At 37.6% G+C, this 18,726-nt stretch overlaps 1 protein-coding gene across 3 annotated transcripts in view; it reads left to right on the forward strand.

The window, feature by feature from the left end:
* CHUK (component of inhibitor of nuclear factor kappa B kinase complex) overlaps positions 1 to 18,726 on the forward strand; it is a 36,306-nt gene that overhangs the window by 11,736 nt on the left and 5,844 nt on the right. For all 3 annotated transcript variants that reach the window (XR_011494415.1, XM_014865658.3, XM_014865659.3), the window contains exons 10-16: positions 3,768 to 3,962; positions 4,944 to 5,046; positions 7,916 to 8,039; positions 8,441 to 8,592; positions 10,265 to 10,326; positions 11,629 to 11,738; positions 12,436 to 12,485. Coding sequence is in view for 2 of the 3 variants with exons in the window: in XM_014865658.3 (XP_014721144.1) it covers positions 3,768 to 3,962; positions 4,944 to 5,046; positions 7,916 to 8,039; positions 8,441 to 8,592; positions 10,265 to 10,326; positions 11,629 to 11,738; positions 12,436 to 12,485 (796 nt within the window). In the remaining variant the exon portion in view is untranslated. The remainder of the gene's footprint in view (positions 1 to 3,767; positions 3,963 to 4,943; positions 5,047 to 7,915; positions 8,040 to 8,440; positions 8,593 to 10,264; positions 10,327 to 11,628; positions 11,739 to 12,435; positions 12,486 to 18,726) is intronic.

Consider the following 18,726-nt stretch of genomic DNA (forward strand, 5'->3'; position numbering starts at 1 on the left):
CCCAGAAACAGCTCTCATCTGTGGTCTTTCCATATTGATTGCTTGTAGTAGATATGGTTTCCGAAATTGAAATGAGAAAGTATAATCATAGAAGATTTTACTCTAATCTTGGCATACTTTATTAAATAGGAACTTGAGGCTGTATTGATGTCATTCTTGGCTAACATTGAAAAGATACCTGACTTCTTGAATTTGTTTTCTTCTACTGTGCCAAGGAATAAATCATCCCTTAATGTGTCAGCCAAGCAGGACTTGGTGATGCCTTCTAGTTCTTTGTTGCCTCCAAAAAGTTTTGGTTGTTTATCTGAGATTTTTTTTCAGACTTGTCTTGGTAATCATAGTATCATTTCTACTTTGAAGAAGTCTGTGAGCATCTGCTTGTCATAGGGTATGGGGAAAGAGTCCTCCTTATGTGTTTTGTGGTCTGTACAGTTTGCAGCACCACTGTTTACTTCTGTGAATCTGGGCAAATGTATGTATTTATTTATTTATTTAATGTCAAGTACAATAATATATTCTTGAAAGGATCAATATTATTATGAGGTAGTGGAGCATAAGGTATGCATAGGGTACTATTCATAGTAGTTCAGGGATGCTTCGTGGACATGATAATAGGACTGAATTTTAAAGGATAAGTAAGAGTTAATGAGGGGAATGGGTGGGGGAAAGATTGACAGGCAGGGACTATCATGAACACAGAAGCATAAACTGCAAAGCTTGGTATTATTGTAGGGCATTTTTCTAAGGTGTTTATTTTATTGTTCAGGGAGGGAATGATGTCTGTTTGATTTTCATTTAAAAAAGAAATCAACAAAACAGTTACTGAAATATTTCTTTCCCCTAAAAAAAAAACAGTTGAGAGAGTCTGATTGCGTATTTTTCCAGTTGTTTATTAGGAAAAACTTTAAATATGTGGAAAAGTTGAAAAAGTATACTGAACTTGCCACTGAAGATAATGGTGAAACAGGAGTATTTAATTATTCCTTCTTTGCCTCGTTTTTCATGCCCCTATGTGTAACTGTATCCTGAAAGTCTCTCCTTGGTTTTCTCTTTTTCCGTAATAGTTTTTCTTCCTTTTCTTTGGCAGTCTCTTCAGTTGTATAACTTTAACTGTAACTGAATATGGATAACTCCCAAATTTATCTCTCCATTGTGACTTTTATGCAGAGTATTTATAACTGGTATGTAACTACATCTGGTGGTCCTACTGGCACCCAAGACTCAATTTATTAAAAACTGAACACATTTGCTCCATTAAATCTACTTCTGCAGCTTTTCCTGTGTCTCTTACTTGCACTGTCACCTTTCCAGTTACCTAGGTAGGAAACTAGCTATCTGACTATTCCTTCTCCTTCAATCTGCATATCCAATTATTTTGTCAGATTTATCTTTTGATTTTTTTTTTTTTTGGTGAGTAAGATTCACCCTGAGCTAGCATCTATTGCCAATCTTCCTCTTGTTTTGCTTAAGGAAGATTAGCCCTGAGCTAACATCTGTGCCAGTCTTCCTCTGTTTTGTATATGGGATGCCGCCACAGTATGGCTGAGGAGTGGTGTAGGTCCGTGCCTGGGATCCAAACCCACAAACCTGGGCTGCTGAAGTGGAGCACACGTGTGGACTTAAACACTACACCACAGGGCCAGCCCCTCTTTTGAATGTTTTAACAATGCAGGTTCTCAAGTTAGAAAGCCTTCCATATTTCCTTTTTGCTTACTGAATAAAGTCCAAACTGTTGCGTTGGTATTCAGAATCTATCTTGTTCTCATTTCATCCTACACTTCCTGCCTTATCTCCTATTATGCCCTAAGGGGACATCATTTTGTGTATGTTTGAACTGGATTGCTTATATTCTCTGATTATGCTCATTTCTTTCTACTTCTCTCCCTCTGCCTACCTTGTTTTCTGCCTAAAAGAACCTTTCTTCTTTCATTCTTTTCTTGTTCTAATCCTTCTTCCTTTTCAAAGTTTAGCTCAAATAGTGCCTCCTTATAAAGCACCTTTTTCCTCCCGCCAAGTAATCTCCTTTGGAACCTGCACAATACTTTACGTTATTATTGTACCTATCGCATTTTGCCTTATATTTTAGTTCTCTTAATGTTTCTTAGTATCTTCTATTTGGCTATGATCCTTTGGAGGGCAAGGATCATAAGTTACTCAATTTGCATACCCACTACCACGACAACACACTTAATAGTATGTACCATAGTAGGCACTCATTAAATATTTGAGTGAACAAAAGAAGAAATTTCAGTTGTATTTCCTCTCCCTTTCTTTTGCTCCCTTCTGGCTCAGCTTTGGTAGTGTGATCACTTACCCTGGTTTGACATATACCCGGTGTAAAAGTAAATGTCCACCTTAGGATTTTCATCCTAAGTTTCTGCTGTTGTTCTTAGAGGCAGCTGTCATAGTGTGAAATCTGCCTAGGCTGGGAAGGAATGGAAGTTCTCAGTGGGTTTACTTGTATTGTAAATCTGTGTCAACTTAAAGATCCCCTTCTCATCCCTCCCCCTTTTTTAAACATAAAAGATTGTTATATGTTAAAGGAAAGTTAATGCTTTACCTATTTTTTTTTTTTGAGGAAGATTAGCCCTGAGCTAACTGCTGCCAATCCTCTTTTTTGCTGAGGAAGACTGGCCCCGAGCTAACATCTGTGCCCATCTTCCTCTACTTTATATGTGGGACACCTACCACAGCATGGCTTGCCGAGTGGTGCCTTGTCTGCACCTGGGATCCAAACCAGCGAACCCCGGGCCACCAAAGCGGAACGTGCGCACTTAACCGCTGCACCACTGGGCCAGCCCCAATGCTTTACCTTTGTAATAAGCATTTCCAGCAGAGATAATTTTAATTATTTGCATATACTAGTCGATGTAAGGCATTGGAGAAACATAGGTATTAATTTTGTATGGCTTATCTAAGGACAATGGAAGGAAGAGGATTTAAAATCATGTTGTGTTCAAAAGACCTTTAACTCTGTGGCTGTCCTTAGTTACCTGGGTAGAGCCCCACCCAAGTCAGTCTCAGACTCCCTTGGCCTGTATCAGACTGCTTTCAGTGGGGCTTTATGTGAGAATATGAACACTGTTTTCTTATCTAACTTTGGGTCCTTAGGCAGATCACTGCTCTGGGATTTGGTTGCCTTATCTGAAAAATGAGAATAACAGTATGTTTTTCTGTTTAAAGAGAGGCCTTGCTCTTCTATCCATTGATTATTTCTTGAGACAGTGTGGGGAGTCAGATAGATATGAGTTCAAATCTAAGCTCTCCCAGTTATCAGCTGTGTGATCCCTAACGAGTTAACTTCTCAGAGCTCTGATTTCTCTCCTTGCCAAAATGGAGATTAGAAAATCTAATTAACGGGATGTTATGTGAAAGCACTTAACTCTGTGGTTGGCATGTTATTAAGCACTTGATAAATGGGAACATTTCCTTCCAGATCTATGATATGTTTCTCAGAATAAATAAGTGTTGCCTTTTTAAATGGGGGTTTTTATTTCTTGATTTTCTGCATCCTTAGAACTAGAAAGAATAAACTTTGGAACTCTATTCCTTGGAACTAACATCTGTTGTGGTAGAAAAGTAAACACTCCTTTTTCAGTTTTCAGAATGTCATTTTATAATTATAGAAGATCTCACTTTGGAAAATGTTTGAACCTTGTTTAGTGCAGAGATAATGCCTTTTGCTCATATACCCTTTAGTATCTAGCACTGAATCTTTTATGTAACAAATGATCCATAACCATTTCTCTTTTTTCCTATTTATCCAGATAGTACACATCCTAAATATGACTTCTGCAAAGATAATTTCTTTTCTTTTACCACCTGATGAAAGTCTTCATTCACTGCAGTCTCGTATTGAGCGTGAAACTGGAATAAATACTGGTTCTCAAGAACTTCTTTCAGAGACGGGAATTTCTCTCGATCCTCGAAAACCAGCCTCTCAGTGTGTTCTAGATGGAGTGGTAAGAGAATTCTCATATACCTAGAGTATAAGAAATCTGTTTACATAGAGGGATTGCATGCCTGCATTTTCTGATGCATCCTTGGAATCCCTTGGAGGGTGGTGCACATCTTATAGTTCTTTTAGTTTTATCCTAGTCATTACTCTTAGCAACGTGAACAAGGAAGAGATGAAAGATTTGTTGTTTTGAACTTTGTATGACTTTCTCTTCGGTGCCAGTTCTCTCCTGCCTCTTTCTTTCCCTTTTGGTTCTTGAAGCCTAGAACCTTGAAATTAGACCAGCAGTCTCATAGGTCCTACCAGAGGATAGATGCATGGTAAAATATGATTGTGGTCATGCCTCTTTTTTTCTTTTTTTTTGATTGTATTGAGGCATATTTTATGTATCATATAGTTTACTCATTTCAATTGTACAAATTGGCGGGTTTTTTTTTTAGTAATTTACCTAATTGTGCAGCCATCACCATAAATCAGTTTTAAAACATTTTCCTCTCAGTAAAATCGTTCGTGTCCATTAACTATTAATCTCCATTCTGCTCGCCTTAGGCAGCCGCAAATTTACTTTCTATTTCTAGATTTCCTTTTTCTGAACATTTTATGTGTAGGGAATCATACAATCTGTAGTCTCTTGTGTCTGACTTCTCTCACTTAGTGTTATGTTTTTGAAGTTCATTCATGTCATAGCATGTATCAGTACTTCATTCCTTTTGATTACTGAATAGTATTCCCATTGTATGGATATGTCTTATTATGACTTTTTGCTTTTGTCCTTTTGGGTCTGGTGATTGGTTTTCACTTTAGCTCATACTACAGTTATTTATTTATTTTTCCTAAACAAAAGTTTAGACCTTAAATCTATAAGATGTATGCTAATGAATAGTAACTTTATTCATTTGCATTTCGTAGTAGGAAATCTGGTGCTTAAGTGCTTAGAGAACCTAGAATTTTTAAGGATCTTTTTTTTTAATTGTTTCTTTTTCAGCGAGGCTGTGATAGCTATATGGTTTATTTGTTTGATAAAAGTAAGACTGTATATGAAGGACCATTTGCTTCCAGAAGTTTATCTGACTGTGTAAATTATATTGGTAAGTATAGTCCATTTATTGACTGAGCTTTAAGCCTCAAATAATTTTGTCTTAATATGTTTAGTGGAAATGGTCTTTTGGTGTTTCTGTTCTGTATCTCATACTTCAGGTTTCTATATGTGGTAAAAATGGATTTATATAGTTTGGAAAGTGAAAAGGTAGATTTTAAATCACTACCAGATCCCTCATTTGGGAGAAGACTTACTTTCCTAAGGGTCAGGCGCTCTCAGATAGAAGAATGAATCTCCACTCTTAATTAAGTCTATATTTTAGTTGCTTACTCATTATTTAAGCATGTTCAAATATTTCATTTTATCCTATGAATACTGCTTAATGTTCAAATCTTTTCATTTATTCTGTGAGAATTATTCTTTTTTTTAAAGATTGGCACTCTGAGCTAACAACTGTTGCCAATCTTCTTTTTTTTTTTCTCCCCAAATCCCCCCAGTACATAGTTGAATATTTTAGTTGTGGGTCCTTCTAGTTGTGGCATGTGGGACGCCACCTCAGCATGGCCTAATAAGCAGTGCCATGTCTGCACCCAGGATCCGAACCAGTGAAACCCTGGGTTGCCGAAGCGGAATGCGCAAACTTAACCACTCAGCCATGGGGCTGGCCCCTATTCTTTTCTTTTGAAGAAGTTAAGTGATCAGTTTCTATCTACCCAAAACTAAAATCAAGCACAAAATTGTATAATCAAGAACAGAATTGAACATAAGGACTAAAATTATATAATCTTTCCTCTCTGTTACCTTTTTATTAGTTTTTTTAGAAATATTTTAGATTTACAGAAAAATTGAGCAGATAGTACAGAATTCTCATGTTACTCCTTTGCCCCATACATATAGTTTCCCTTCTTGTTAACATCTTACATTAGTATGGTACATTTGTTGCAATTAATGAACCAATATATTACTATTAACTAATGTCCATACTTTATTCAAATTTCCTTAGTTTTTATCTGGTATCCTTTTTCTGCTTCAGGATCCCATCCAGAATTCCACATTACATTTAGTTGTCATGTCTCCTTAGGCTCCTCTTGGCTTTGACAGTTTCTCAGACTTTCATGAAGGGTTTTTGATGACCTTGACAGTTTTGAGGAGTACTGGTCAAGTATTTTGTAGGATGCCCCTCTGTTGCAATTTGTCTGATTTTTTTCTGCCTCATGATTAGATTAGGATTATAGGTTTTGAGAGAAAGATTGCAGAAGTAAAGTGCCATTTTCATCACAGTATATAAAAGGTACATACTGTCAACATGATTTATGACTGTTGGTGTTGACCTTGATCACCTGGCTGAAGTGGTGTTTGTCAGGTTTCTCCACTGTAAATTTTTGTCTCCCCCTCTTTCCATACTGTCCTCTTTGGAAGGAAGTTGCTATGCAGAACCCACACTTCACAAGGAGTAGGGAGTTATGCTCTCACTTCTTTAGGGTAGAGTATCTGTATAATTTGTTTGGAATTCTTTTGCACATGAGATTTATCTCTTCTCTCTCATTTATTAATTTATTCAATCATTATATCAATATGGATTCATAGACATTTATACTTTGGATTATAGTCCAATACTAGTTTATTTTGTTGTTCAAATTGCTTCAGCTTTGGCCATCAGGAGCTCTTTCATTTGGCTTCCTGTGCTGCTTGTACTTGCTCCGTCATTGAGAGGTTTTTGTTTTGTTTTTAGCACTTCCTTAACTTTCTGGCACTACAAGGGGCTTCAGGCCCATCTTGTATATTTCCTGGTCCAGTCCTAGAATCAGCCATTTCTCCAAGGAGCCCTGGTTCCTTTAATTGGAGAATAGTATTGGAAACCAAGATCTGGACACTAGGTGTGCTTCTTGCTATGGGGGTATCATTTCTTAGGACTTTTCAGACTTTATTTTTTAAAGTATATGATTTTTCTTTTTTTGATCAGGCTGCTCTTCCCCAGATTCTTTTTCTAAAAGAGTTTGGGTTTTTTAAATTTTTATTTGGTTTGGTTTTTCGGTCTGTTGTAGGAAGCCTCTGGAGTAAGTGTGGATATATAAGAATAGAAGAAAGGTTAATTGAAGCTATTAATAATTATTAGGGGAGGCAAAGATTTTTCCAGATACAAAGCTTTATTTTTTAAAAAATCTGCTTCAGATCATGTGTGTTCTCAATATGAACCCTAATGTAAGCAACCTTTCTCTGAAGGTTTTCATTGGAAAAAAGTAACAGAGAATATAATTGCCACCTTACAATGTAGAATGAATCTCTTTAAATCTTGGAGAATTTCATAATGTTAAAATGGGATTTCACTGCAGTTAATACATGCCTGCCATGGTTTTAGAAAGTAGCATTCCATTTATCAAAGAAAAGGTAAGAGAGAATCATAAATAGATAATTTCATGAGTCTGGCATTGAAGAAAGCATATCTTATTAGGATGTCACTTACCGTGTATGGTTTCCTGAAGCTGGTTGTAGTTCAGGAGATGAAACTTATTATTCAGAGGCAGGAAAGACTGGGAGATTGTGAAGGAGATGGGACTTGATTTAGAACTTGAAAGAAATAAAGAATTTGGATTATTGTAAAGAAAAAAAGTATTCTGAGTTGGAGAGAAGCAAGGAAAAAAAGACAAGATATAGGAATAATTGCAAGCTTCGTGCTTATGTAGTAATTACATCTTATTCATTTTTATTTCCCCTTGCATCTGGAGCAGGGCTTGTGTAGTGCAAGTGCTCCATAAATGTATATTGAACTGAAACAGTAACAAGTGGTTCTTTTTAGCATCAGTTTCTAACATCTATAAGAATGATATTTGTATGGACAGGAAATCACGAAGAATGATAAATGAACTGTAAAAATCTTCAAAAGTAACTCCCCTGTCCTTTTCCCCATCATCTTACAGTACAGGACAGCAAAATACAGCTCCCAATTATACAGCTGCGTAAAGTATGGGCCGAAGCAGTGCACTACGTATCTGGGCTAAAAGAAGACTACAGCAGGCTCTTTCAGGGACAAAGAGCAGCAATGTAAGTGGATTCTATTGTTTATAGGCACAATATCCTATGCATTAATGCTCAAGAATTAATCTTGCCAGTTTTCACTAATCAATATTCCATGCAATGCTAAAATATTGGGCCAATTTGGAATGTAATATTGTGATCAGACTTATAGAATTCTCACTAATGGTCTGAAACTATCCAGTTGCAATGACTTGAGAGTAGTTCCTGAACGGTCTTAGAATAAGAAGATTGTTTTATCGTAGAATATCACAGGCAGGAAGTCTTTAGAGACCAGATCCTAGAGATCAGCTATGTCTCATAGATTGATAATAGAAACTTAGGCTTTGGGCTTATGGCAATTTAAGATTTTAAATTTTTGTTCAATATTTCTGAAATGCTAATATCTTTTTTTTGTTGTTATGGTTTAGGTTAAGTCTTCTTAGATATAATGCTAACTTGACAAAAATGAAGAACACTTTGATCTCAGCATCTCAGCAACTGAAAGCTAAACTGGAGTTTTTTCACAAAAGCATTCAGCTTGACTTGGAAAGATATAGTGAGCAGATGACTTATGGGATATGTAAGTGTTTGAGTGATGTATTTGAAAGAAGCATCTAGTCTCTTGACACTATCTGCTATTTTCCCTTCTTGTCTCATAGCCAGATGTTTCACTTATATTCATATTAGAACATTGGACACCTCAAATCATCATAAACCATCTTTGTTTTGAATGTTAGCTCTTTTTTTTTTTAACCTTTAGTTGAGCCACTTTACAGGGATTTCCCCCCACACGCACACAATTGGGCTAAAATTTGTTCAGCTCCAGAAAAATATAGAAGTGTTATAAGAATTTGTGATTTTCAAACCTCATTTTTAAAATATATACACTCTGTATTGGAGTAACTTCTTACCCAGGGAAGTCTTAAGCTACTTTCTGTAAATAATAACACAAATAATTCCACAGTGTTTTTTTCTAAACCACCTACTGTGGAGTCCCACTGTTTTTTTGTTGTATACAGCCTCCGATTTTTCAGTATTTGACTGCAAGCTTATCCCCCTTCGGATATACTAAGGAAATATAAAAAGCAGAGTTAAAATTCAAATAATAAGCTGAAGGGGTCCCCATCAGCATTTCTGTTTTCTTTCATGAAACAAATCCTTTTTTGGGAAACAAATCCTCTTTGTATACCTGTCTGAGCAAGGTATGTATATCTCAGAATAAATGATCACTAGTGTCCAGTTGGGTGAATAAGTTTACACACTAGAGCTGGTTCTATGATTGATGTTTTATTTCTTTTTGTGTATTACAGGCATTCTGGTGAATAGCAAAACATAATTATTTCATCAAATTGTCTTTGGTTTGGCTTGTCAGTTTTATATCTTATATAACTGTTAAAAAAGAATGAGGTATATGATTTTTGTGTGCTGATATTCAAAGATCACCTGGGTCTTTAATGGCAGCAATGTTTTAAGTTGGGGAAAAAGCAAAAAAAAGTATGGATAGATGGTCTCTCTTGTGAGGGAAAAGGATATGTGTCCATGTAACAAATGATTAATAATAAGATCCCTTAGGGTGGAGGGGAGGAAGAGAGAGTCTGTTCTTTTTATATCCTTTCATAGTGTTTGATTTTTTTTAAAAAAAATCATATTCCTGTATTACTTAAAAAAAATGTTTTTTTAAGAGAAAAACCATCTGTAATAGTTTCCTAGGGCTGCCATAACAAATTAACATAAACTGGGTGGCTTAAAACAACAGAAATTTATTATCTTACAGTTCCAAAAGCTAAAATTCCAAAATCAAGGTGTCGGCAGGGCCATGATCCCTCTGAAGCCTGTGGAGAAGAATCCTCCTTGCCTCTTCTAGCTTCTGGCGGTTTGCCAGCCGTCCTTGGCGCTCCTTGGCTTGCAGCTGCAGCACTTTAATCTCTGCCTCCGTCGTCAAATGGTGCTCTCCCCTTATATGTCTGTGTCTCTGTGTCTCTTCTCTTCTTGTAAGGACACTAGTCATACTAGATTAAGGAGCCATCCTACTCTAGTATGACCTCATCTTAACTTAGCTAATTGCATCTGCAATGACCCTATTTCCAAATCAGGTCTCATTTTGAGGTACTGTGGGTTAGGAACTCAGCATATCTTTTAGGGGGACAATTCGATTGATAACATTTTTGATGTTGATAAGGCAAGGAGGTGGGCATGTTAGTAATTAAAGCTGTGGCTATTTCTGAGATAACCCATTTAGACTTTTTTTTTAGCCTCAGAAAAAATGTTAAAAGCATGGAAGGAAATGGAAGAAAAGGCTATCCACTATGCTGAGGTAAGATCACTGAGCTCATTCTGTGTGCTTATTCATCCCTGAGGTCTCCCTTAGGAATTATCTCTGGTTTTGGTACGTAGAGTATTTTTCATGTCATGCCTGAATGTCAGACAATATCTAGTAGGAGCTTTGTGTATATAGAGGACGGTACCATAGTGGATAAAAACAAGGGCTTTGGGCAAATGAGAGTAAACTGAAGCCTCACTAAGTTTCAATTTCCATATTATATTATGGGACTATTCCTTTTTTAATAGGATTATGCACATTAAATGGATATAAATAATAAATGGTAGTTATTGTTATTTCTGTGACTGGTTTATTTATTTATTTATTTTTTAAAGGTATGGTTTGTTTTTTGGTGAGAAAGATTGGCCTTGAGCTAACATTTATTACCAATCTCCCCCTTTTTTTTCTCTCCCCAAAGTCCCAGTACATAGTTGTATATCCTAGTTGTAAGTCATTCTAGTTCTTCTATGTGGGGTGCCACCACAGCATGGCTTGATGAGTGGCGCTAGGTCTGTGCCCAGCATTGGAACTCGTGAACCCCAGGCCACCAATGTGGAATGTGTGAACTTAACCACTTAACCACAGGACTGGCCCCCTGTGACTGGTTTAGATAGGATGGCTGCACATCTTGGTTTACCTGGGGCAGTCTCAGTTTATCTCTGTCTTGCCATAATTATCAATAGTATTCCCTTTCACTCTCAAAATTATGCTATTTTGGACAGTAAATTATATGGTCACTGTGGGTATAGATCATTCTCTAGGTGGCAGATTCTTGCCTTACCCTGTACGTCTGTCTGTGGTCCCACTAAATGGTTGCTCTCGTTGATACCAGTACTTACCCTGAGGATAGGGGTAGGGCAGTTGGTATCCTGGGGTGGGAAATCCAGTGCCTGTCTTTCTGCGTCCTTATTCAAGGCACTCCAGAACAAGAGGCAATGAAAACCAGAGAACTGAAAACCACAGGGCAATGAAAACCATACCAATGGTTTTGGTGGCCACTTTTTCTCTGTCTTATTACTGACACTTCTATCTTTTTGCTTCTCAGGAGGAGAAAGTGAATGCTAGTAGTTTACTCTTGTCAGGAGAGAAGAGAGAGAGGCATAGGAATCAGGATGTTCTTATGGGAAAGATGGTGTCAGAATCTGAAAGATAAAAAGGCTTGAACGAGATTAGTGTTTCATATTAAATCATTTAGTTCTCCTACCATAGCAGCAAGTCATTCTCTAAAGTCTGAGTTCTTTTCTGTGTTGTCTGGTGGTCAGCTTGTCATTTCCTTTGTGTTTCATCATATTTTAGGTGGGTGTCATTGGAAACCTGGAGGAGCAGATCATGTCTTTGCACACTGAAATCATGGAGCTACAAAAGAGCCCCTATGGAAGACGTCAGGGAGACCTGATGGAATCTCTGTAAGGATGTGCTCATGTTGGTATTGGCGTCTAATGTTTTGCAGCAGATTGTTCCTTCTGTGTACAACAGGCTGTAGTGCACTGTAGTGTAGGCTGCAGGTTAAGCCTGTATGTGATTTTTTCCCTATAGTTTTCCTTTCCCCAAATACACTGGTATCATATTTAAAAAAGAAGTTTTCTCTTAGTCACAGGAAATTTTTGAAATAACTCTTTCGCTTGACTTTTGGTTTGTTAATCAAAGCATCTTTTCATGTGAGTGTTAAAAAGAATTTTTAAAGTATTCTAAGTTATAGGCGATTTCCCTACTTACCATACTTCTGGTCCAACGTATTGTCTATTAAATGCTCCAACTGAGGTTAACTTCCTAAGTGTTTGGATTAGAAACTTCAGATTTTTTTTGTCTAGTCACAGGCCATCATTTTTGCCCATTTAAGTGTTTCTGGTACAAAGATGTTGTATACGTGGTGATAGATCAGAGCAGACATGAAGTATATTCAACTTTGCATTTTAAGATCTTTCTTATTACTCAGTGTAATGCTCTGTAAAGTATTCGTTGGCAACATGTACTTGCTTTAAAATGGGACCATTACTCTATTCAAACGATGTCGTTCATTTCAAGTTGTGGAAATGACTAATAATTTCGATTATTAGTCATTAAATTATCTTCACATATGGAAGCATGTTTTCTGTTTCCTAGGGAACAGCGTGCTATCGATCTTTATAAGCAGTTAAAGCACAGACCTTCAGGTAAGACACTTTTATCACAGTATACAAAGTCATTTTAGGAAACCATCACTAGCTTAAGAAATCCAAGGGATTGAATTTTAAACAAGCTGCAGAATAAATTCCAGTTTTGGTATAACCATTGAGATGTTTATGGTACAACAGCTGTTAAGTTTGTGAGACTTGAAGAGATTAGAAAGGCAAAGTAACAAGAAAATTGAGATGGAAAAATTTTAAAAGGGAAATGAAAGAAAGGAATGAAAGAGAAAAAAGGAACTCAAAGAAGGGGAAAAGGAAGCAAGAAAATGTTTGGAAAGATGGAAAAAATAAGATTAAGATTAAAGAGGTTGGAAAGAATTTGCTGCTTGGGTTCAGGTGTGGAATGGTCAGAGGGAAGGCCCATGTGCTAGGCCGGAGCAGTTTACCTTGAAAATGATGCTTTCATCTGCACTGGTCACTGATGGCTTGTCCTCTGCAAAACATTTCCTGTTGAACATCTGCTAAGTACAGAGTGTGACCTGCTGGAAAGAGCACTGGATTGGGAATTGGAAGGCTTGAATTCTAGACTGTGCACTTTACTGACCAAGTGACCTTGGGCAAATCACCTAATCTCCCTGTATCTCATTTCCCTCTTCTGCAGAATGGGGGTGAAACCTAGCTTTCCTAACTCAGTGAGTGTGCTTGGCAGTGTATTTGAGAGGATGTTTGTGAAAATGCTTTGAAAACTATGAAATAGTATGTACCTGCAAGATATTATCCTTCAGCTAAAAATTGATTTGTTTTGAAGGGTTACAGAAAAAATAAAAGGTGAAGTCTGTGCCCTAATTTGCTATATACCTAAACTGTAAAAAAAAAAAGACGTAAGTTTTGCACTTTAAAATTTGCAAACATATGCAAATTAATGTAAGTGTGAAATTGTTTTTAACAAGTAATGTGATCTCTTCTACATTGGTTTTTATTGTAGTTGAGTTTGTTCAGTTTATTTCTACAAACATTTATGAGGTACATATAAGATAGGCACCTAACTCTGACTAGGGGTCAGGGATGGCTAGGGGAGGTTTCCTAGGAGATGACATCTGAGATGAGCCTTAAAGACTAAGTAGCAGTAGCTAGGAGAAAAGAGATGGCCTCTTATGTATATGAGTATATTTGGTAAAGACATGTACATGGAGCACTTAGCATGTTTGAGGAAGTTCACTGTGACTGGAGTGTAGAGTTTCAGGAGGAAAGAGATGTGGCTGGATCATAAAGGATCTGGTATGTCATGGTAATGAGTTTGAATTTCATCATGATGGCAAGGAGAAACCCTAAAAAGTTTTAAGCACGGGAATGGCATGATCAGATTAGCATTTTTGGAATACTGCTCTGGTCGCATTGTGCATAATGAATTAAAGTGTGGCTAGGCTAGAGACGGGCATTAGTCATGAGGTTGTTGAAATAATCATAGCTCAGTACAGGGTGAGCCATGAGCTAAGGCAGAGAGACTGAACTGTGGCAGTGGGGTGAAGAGGAGGGTAAGGGCAAGAGAGAGATTTGGGAGGTAAAACTGATAGTGTTGAATGTGAGTGGCTGGAGATGGAATAGGGAGTCGTGGATGCCTCCCAAGTTTGTAGCTAGGGCAGCTGGGTGCATTGTACTTTTCACTACCATGCATTCATAGTTTTAAAAAAGCCAGTTTTATTTAAGAGTCCTAGATAAAGCAGTAGAAATTGTATTTAGATCTCTACATATTTTTCGTATTCTGTGTGATGAAATGGAAGTACTTATAAAGTGCTTCTGCTACCTGCTGCAGTATGATGGTTGTCTTAAGGAAAATCACTTCAGCAATTGTTTACCTTGCTTATTGACTGGCCTCTTCTTTAATGGAACACCATTTTTACTTGAAAGAAAGACCGTCAGACAAACTGTGGTTATTGAGATTTGGGTATGTGGCAGATATTTTCTCAAAAATTAATGAAGCCTGCCTGTCACTTTAAGGAAGAAACCAACAATATTTGTTGTCAGTGATAAAATTCCATGTTTCAAGCAAAAAATTACAATTTAGGAAAACTTGTATTCATCAACTGAAATTTGTCAGCTTCTCAATCCTTAAAGACTTTCCTGATGAGAGCAGTGGTGATGTTAAAAAGATTTGCAAAAATGTAAAACAATGCCAGTTTTCTCACTAAAATTTTTTTGTTTTGGAAAATAACAGTTATTTTTAATAAAAGTATGTTAACAGGTAATGAGGGTTTTTTTTCAGTTTATTTTTTTATTGTGGTCAATCGTTTGTGACGTTGTGAAATTTCAGTTGTACATCATCATTTGTCAGACACCATATAAGTGTGCCCCTTCACCCCTTGTGCCCACCCCACAGCCCCCTTCCCCTTGGTAACCACTAAACTGTTCTCTTTGCCTGTAAGTTTGTTTATGTTCCACAAATAAGTGAAATCATATCGTGTTTGTCTTTCTCTGTCTGGCTTATTTCACTTAACATAATACCCTCAGGGTTCATCCTTGTGATTGCAAATCGGACAGTTTTGTCTTTTTTTTCTTTTTTTTGAGGAAGATTAGCCCTAAGCTAACATCTGCTGCGAATCCTTCTCTTTTTGCTGAGGAAGACTGGCCCTGAGCTAACATCTATGCCCATCTTCCTCTACTTTATATGTGGGACACCTGCCACAGCATGGCTCTACAAGTGGTGTGTAGGTCCACACCCAGGATCCAAACCAGCAAACCCTGGGCCACCGAAGCAGAACATGCGAACTTAACTGCTGCACCAGTGGGCCAGCCCCTAATTTTGTCTTTTTTTATGGCTGAGTAGTATTCCATTGTGTATATATATATATACACCACGTATATATATGTATACACCACATCTTCTTTATCCAATCATCGTTTGTTGGGCACTTGGGTTGCTTCCACATCTTTGCTATTGTGAATAATGCTGCAGTGAACATAGGGATGCATAAGCCTCTTTGTATTGTTTATTTCAAGTTCTTTGGGTAAATATCCAGTAGTGGGATGGCTGGGTGATATGGTATTTCTGTTTTTAATTTTTTGAGAAATCTCCATACTGTTTTCTATAGTGGCTGTACCAGTTTACATTCCCACCAGCAGTGTATGAGGGTCTTCTTTTCTCCACAACCTCTCCAACATTTGTTATTTTTTGTCTTGGTGATTATAGCCATTCTAACGGGCATAAGGTGATATCTAAGTGTAGTTTTATTTGCATTTCCCTGATGATTAGTGATGTTGAGCCTCTTTTCTTGTGCCTATTGGCCATCTGTATATCATCTTTGGAAAAATGTCTGTTCATATCCTCTGCCCATTTTTGATTGGGGTTTTTTTAGTTCAGTTGTATGAGTTCTATGGAAATTAACCCTTTGTTGGATATATGATTTGTAAATATTTTCTCCCAGTTAGTGGGTTGTTGTTTCATTTTGATCCTGATTTCCTTTGCCTTCCAGAAGCTCTTTAGTCTGATGATGTCCCACTTGTTTATTTTTTCTTTTGTTTCCCTTGTCCGAGTAGACATGGTATTCGAAAAGATCCTTTTAAGGCTGATGTCAAAGAGTGTACTGCCTATATTTTCATCCAGAAGTTTTATGGTTTCAGGTCTTACCTTCAAATCTTTGGTCCATTTTTAGTCTATTTTTGTGTATGGAGAAAGATAATGGTCTACTTTCATTCTTTTGCATGTGGCTGTCCAGTTTTCTCAGCACCATTTTTTGAAGAGGCTTTCCTTTCTCCATTGTATGTTCTCGGCTCCTTTGTTGAAGATTAGCTGTCCGTAGATGTCTGGTTTTATTTCTGGGCTTTCAATTCTGTTCCATTAATCTGTGTGCCTGTTTTTGTACCAGTGCCATGCTGGTTTGACTACTATAGCTTTATAATATATTTTGAAGTCTGGGATTGCAATGCCACCAGCTTTGTTCTTGTTTCTCAGGATTGCTTTGGCTATTTGGGGTCTTTTCTTGCCCCATATGAATTTTAAGATTCTTTGTTCTGTTTCTGTGAAGAATGTCATTGGGATTCTGATTGCGATTGCATTGAATCTGTAGATAGCTTTAGGTAGTGTGGACATTTTAATTATGTTTATTCTTCTGATCCAGGTGCATGGAAAATCTTTCCAGTTTTTTTTTTTAATATTTTATTTTTCCTTTTTCTCCCAAAGCCCTGGGTACATAGTTGTATATTTTTATTTGGGGGTCCTTCTAGTTGTGGCATGTGGGATGCCGCCTCAGCATGGCTTGATGGGTGGTGCCATGACCGCGCCCAGGATTTGAACCAGTGAAACACATTCTACGAGGCCAACATCACCCTGATACCAAAGCCAGACATTTATTTATTTATTTATTCTAGTTTGTTTGTTTTGAGGAAGATTAGCCCTGAGCTAACATCTGCCACCAATTCTCCTCTTTTTTGCTGAGGAAGACTGGCCCTGAGCTAACATCCATGCCCATCTTCCTCTATTTTATATGTGGGACATCTGCCACCGTATGGCTTGAGAAGTGGTGTGTGGGTCCACACTCGGGATCCGAACCAACAAACCCCAGGCTGCTGAAGCGGAGTGTGGGAACTTAACTGCTATGCCACTGGGCTGGCCCCTGACCCAGAACATTTATTACGAATCCAGAGCAGGGGCCGGCCCCGTGGCTGAGTGGTTAAGTATGCGGGCTCCGCTTCGGAGGCCCAGGGTCTCACTAGTTCTGATCCTGGGTGCGGACATGGCACTGCTCATCAGGCCATGCTGAGGCAGCATCCCACATAACACAACCAGAGGCACTCACAACTAGAATATACAACTATGTTCCTGGCGGTGGGGGGGTGGGGGGGGGTGCTGGACTTTGGAGAGAAAACGAAGGTTGGCAACAGATGTTAGCTCAGGTGCCAATCTTAAAAAAAAAAAAAAAAAAGAATCCAGAGCAGAAGTGAAAACCTGTGAATCAGTAGTGACAAGAGAGCACATGGTCATATAATTTTTTTTGTTGGTAGTGTTTAGTAGCTTGGATTACAGGAACTGATAGAGCAGATGGTTAGACTGATCCAGGGTTAGGATTTTGCTGATAGAATAAGAGGACAAAGAAGTTGAAGATAATGATAAAAAGTGATAGAAGTGATAGAAGTTGTGGTTAGAGTAAAATATTAAAATTTTAGATTTCAAATAGAGCAAGTCTAATTCTTTTTTTTTTTCTTTAATCAATATTCGTTACTCCAAGTCTTCTGGCCAGTGAATCAGATACTGCAGATGAAGATACACAAAATTCCATCCATTGCCTCAGTCAAATTAACTTTCCACAGTCAATGATAGCATTTGTTTGCAGTATCCAGGTCAGCATATCAGCATATCATAGGGCCTAGAAATAAATTTTCTAGCCAGTAAACTTCTCTGAACTGAGAGTCACCTTGAATGACAAACTAGTTGTAACAAGAAATTTTGTCTATTGTTACAGGTTATATAATTACACTTGATATATAGTCTCTAGTGTCGTTTCTAGCTTATTGTTGACTTGAGACTCTTGTTCAGCTGAAAACAGTGAAAACCAACTTTCTTCATTCTCTGTGTTGGAGTAGGTTAAAGTTCTGAAGGCTTTGACCATCTAAAAGACCTGGTTATGTGGGAAAGCTGTGGGGCCTGGTCTGTGGGATTGAGGAAGGGGAGTGCTGTTTGGAGAGGAGCCTCTGTATCTGGTTGTTGGTGAAGAAGTGACAAAGAGAGAGCTGTGTGGGGAAGAAAGTTGAGCTACGGGGGAGGTCTTTGCGGTGATAACAAAGAACACTGAAATTTTTTTAAATCTCTTTTGATACTCTTTTCATAGTAAAATGTAACAATAGTAGCCATCTCATAGGACCCCTGTAAGGGCTAAATGAGAAAATTGTAAGCAAGTAATAGCAAATAATAATAGTATTTTTGCATTTGAGATTAATTATTTTCCAAGGAAATACCAGCGTGATCCATGAGCAGTCTTCCAGTTTTTTAAAAGTTAAGTAGCCATTTTCTGAAATGTAACAGTTAATGTTAATTTTTTTTTTTTTATTAAGGTAGCATCTGGTATAAACTGAAGAACTCACTCACTGTGACCACACAATTATCCCATTTGACAACCTATGTCAGCTGCCAGTTTGCTTTAAGATGTCATACCACCCTCAAAGTGAACTTTCAGGGTGTCTAGAGGTCCTTTTATTAGTGCCTCAGTCAACTTTTTCAGTTTTCATGGGCTATAAACAGATAGATAAACATGAGATTCCAAGCAACCTAGTTGGGGCAAGGGCCTCCTTCCTT

The sequence above is a fragment of the Equus asinus genome, chromosome 2, assembly GCF_041296235.1.
Source record: "Equus asinus isolate D_3611 breed Donkey chromosome 2, EquAss-T2T_v2, whole genome shotgun sequence".
Classification (NCBI taxonomy): Eukaryota; Metazoa; Chordata; class Mammalia; order Perissodactyla; family Equidae; genus Equus; species Equus asinus.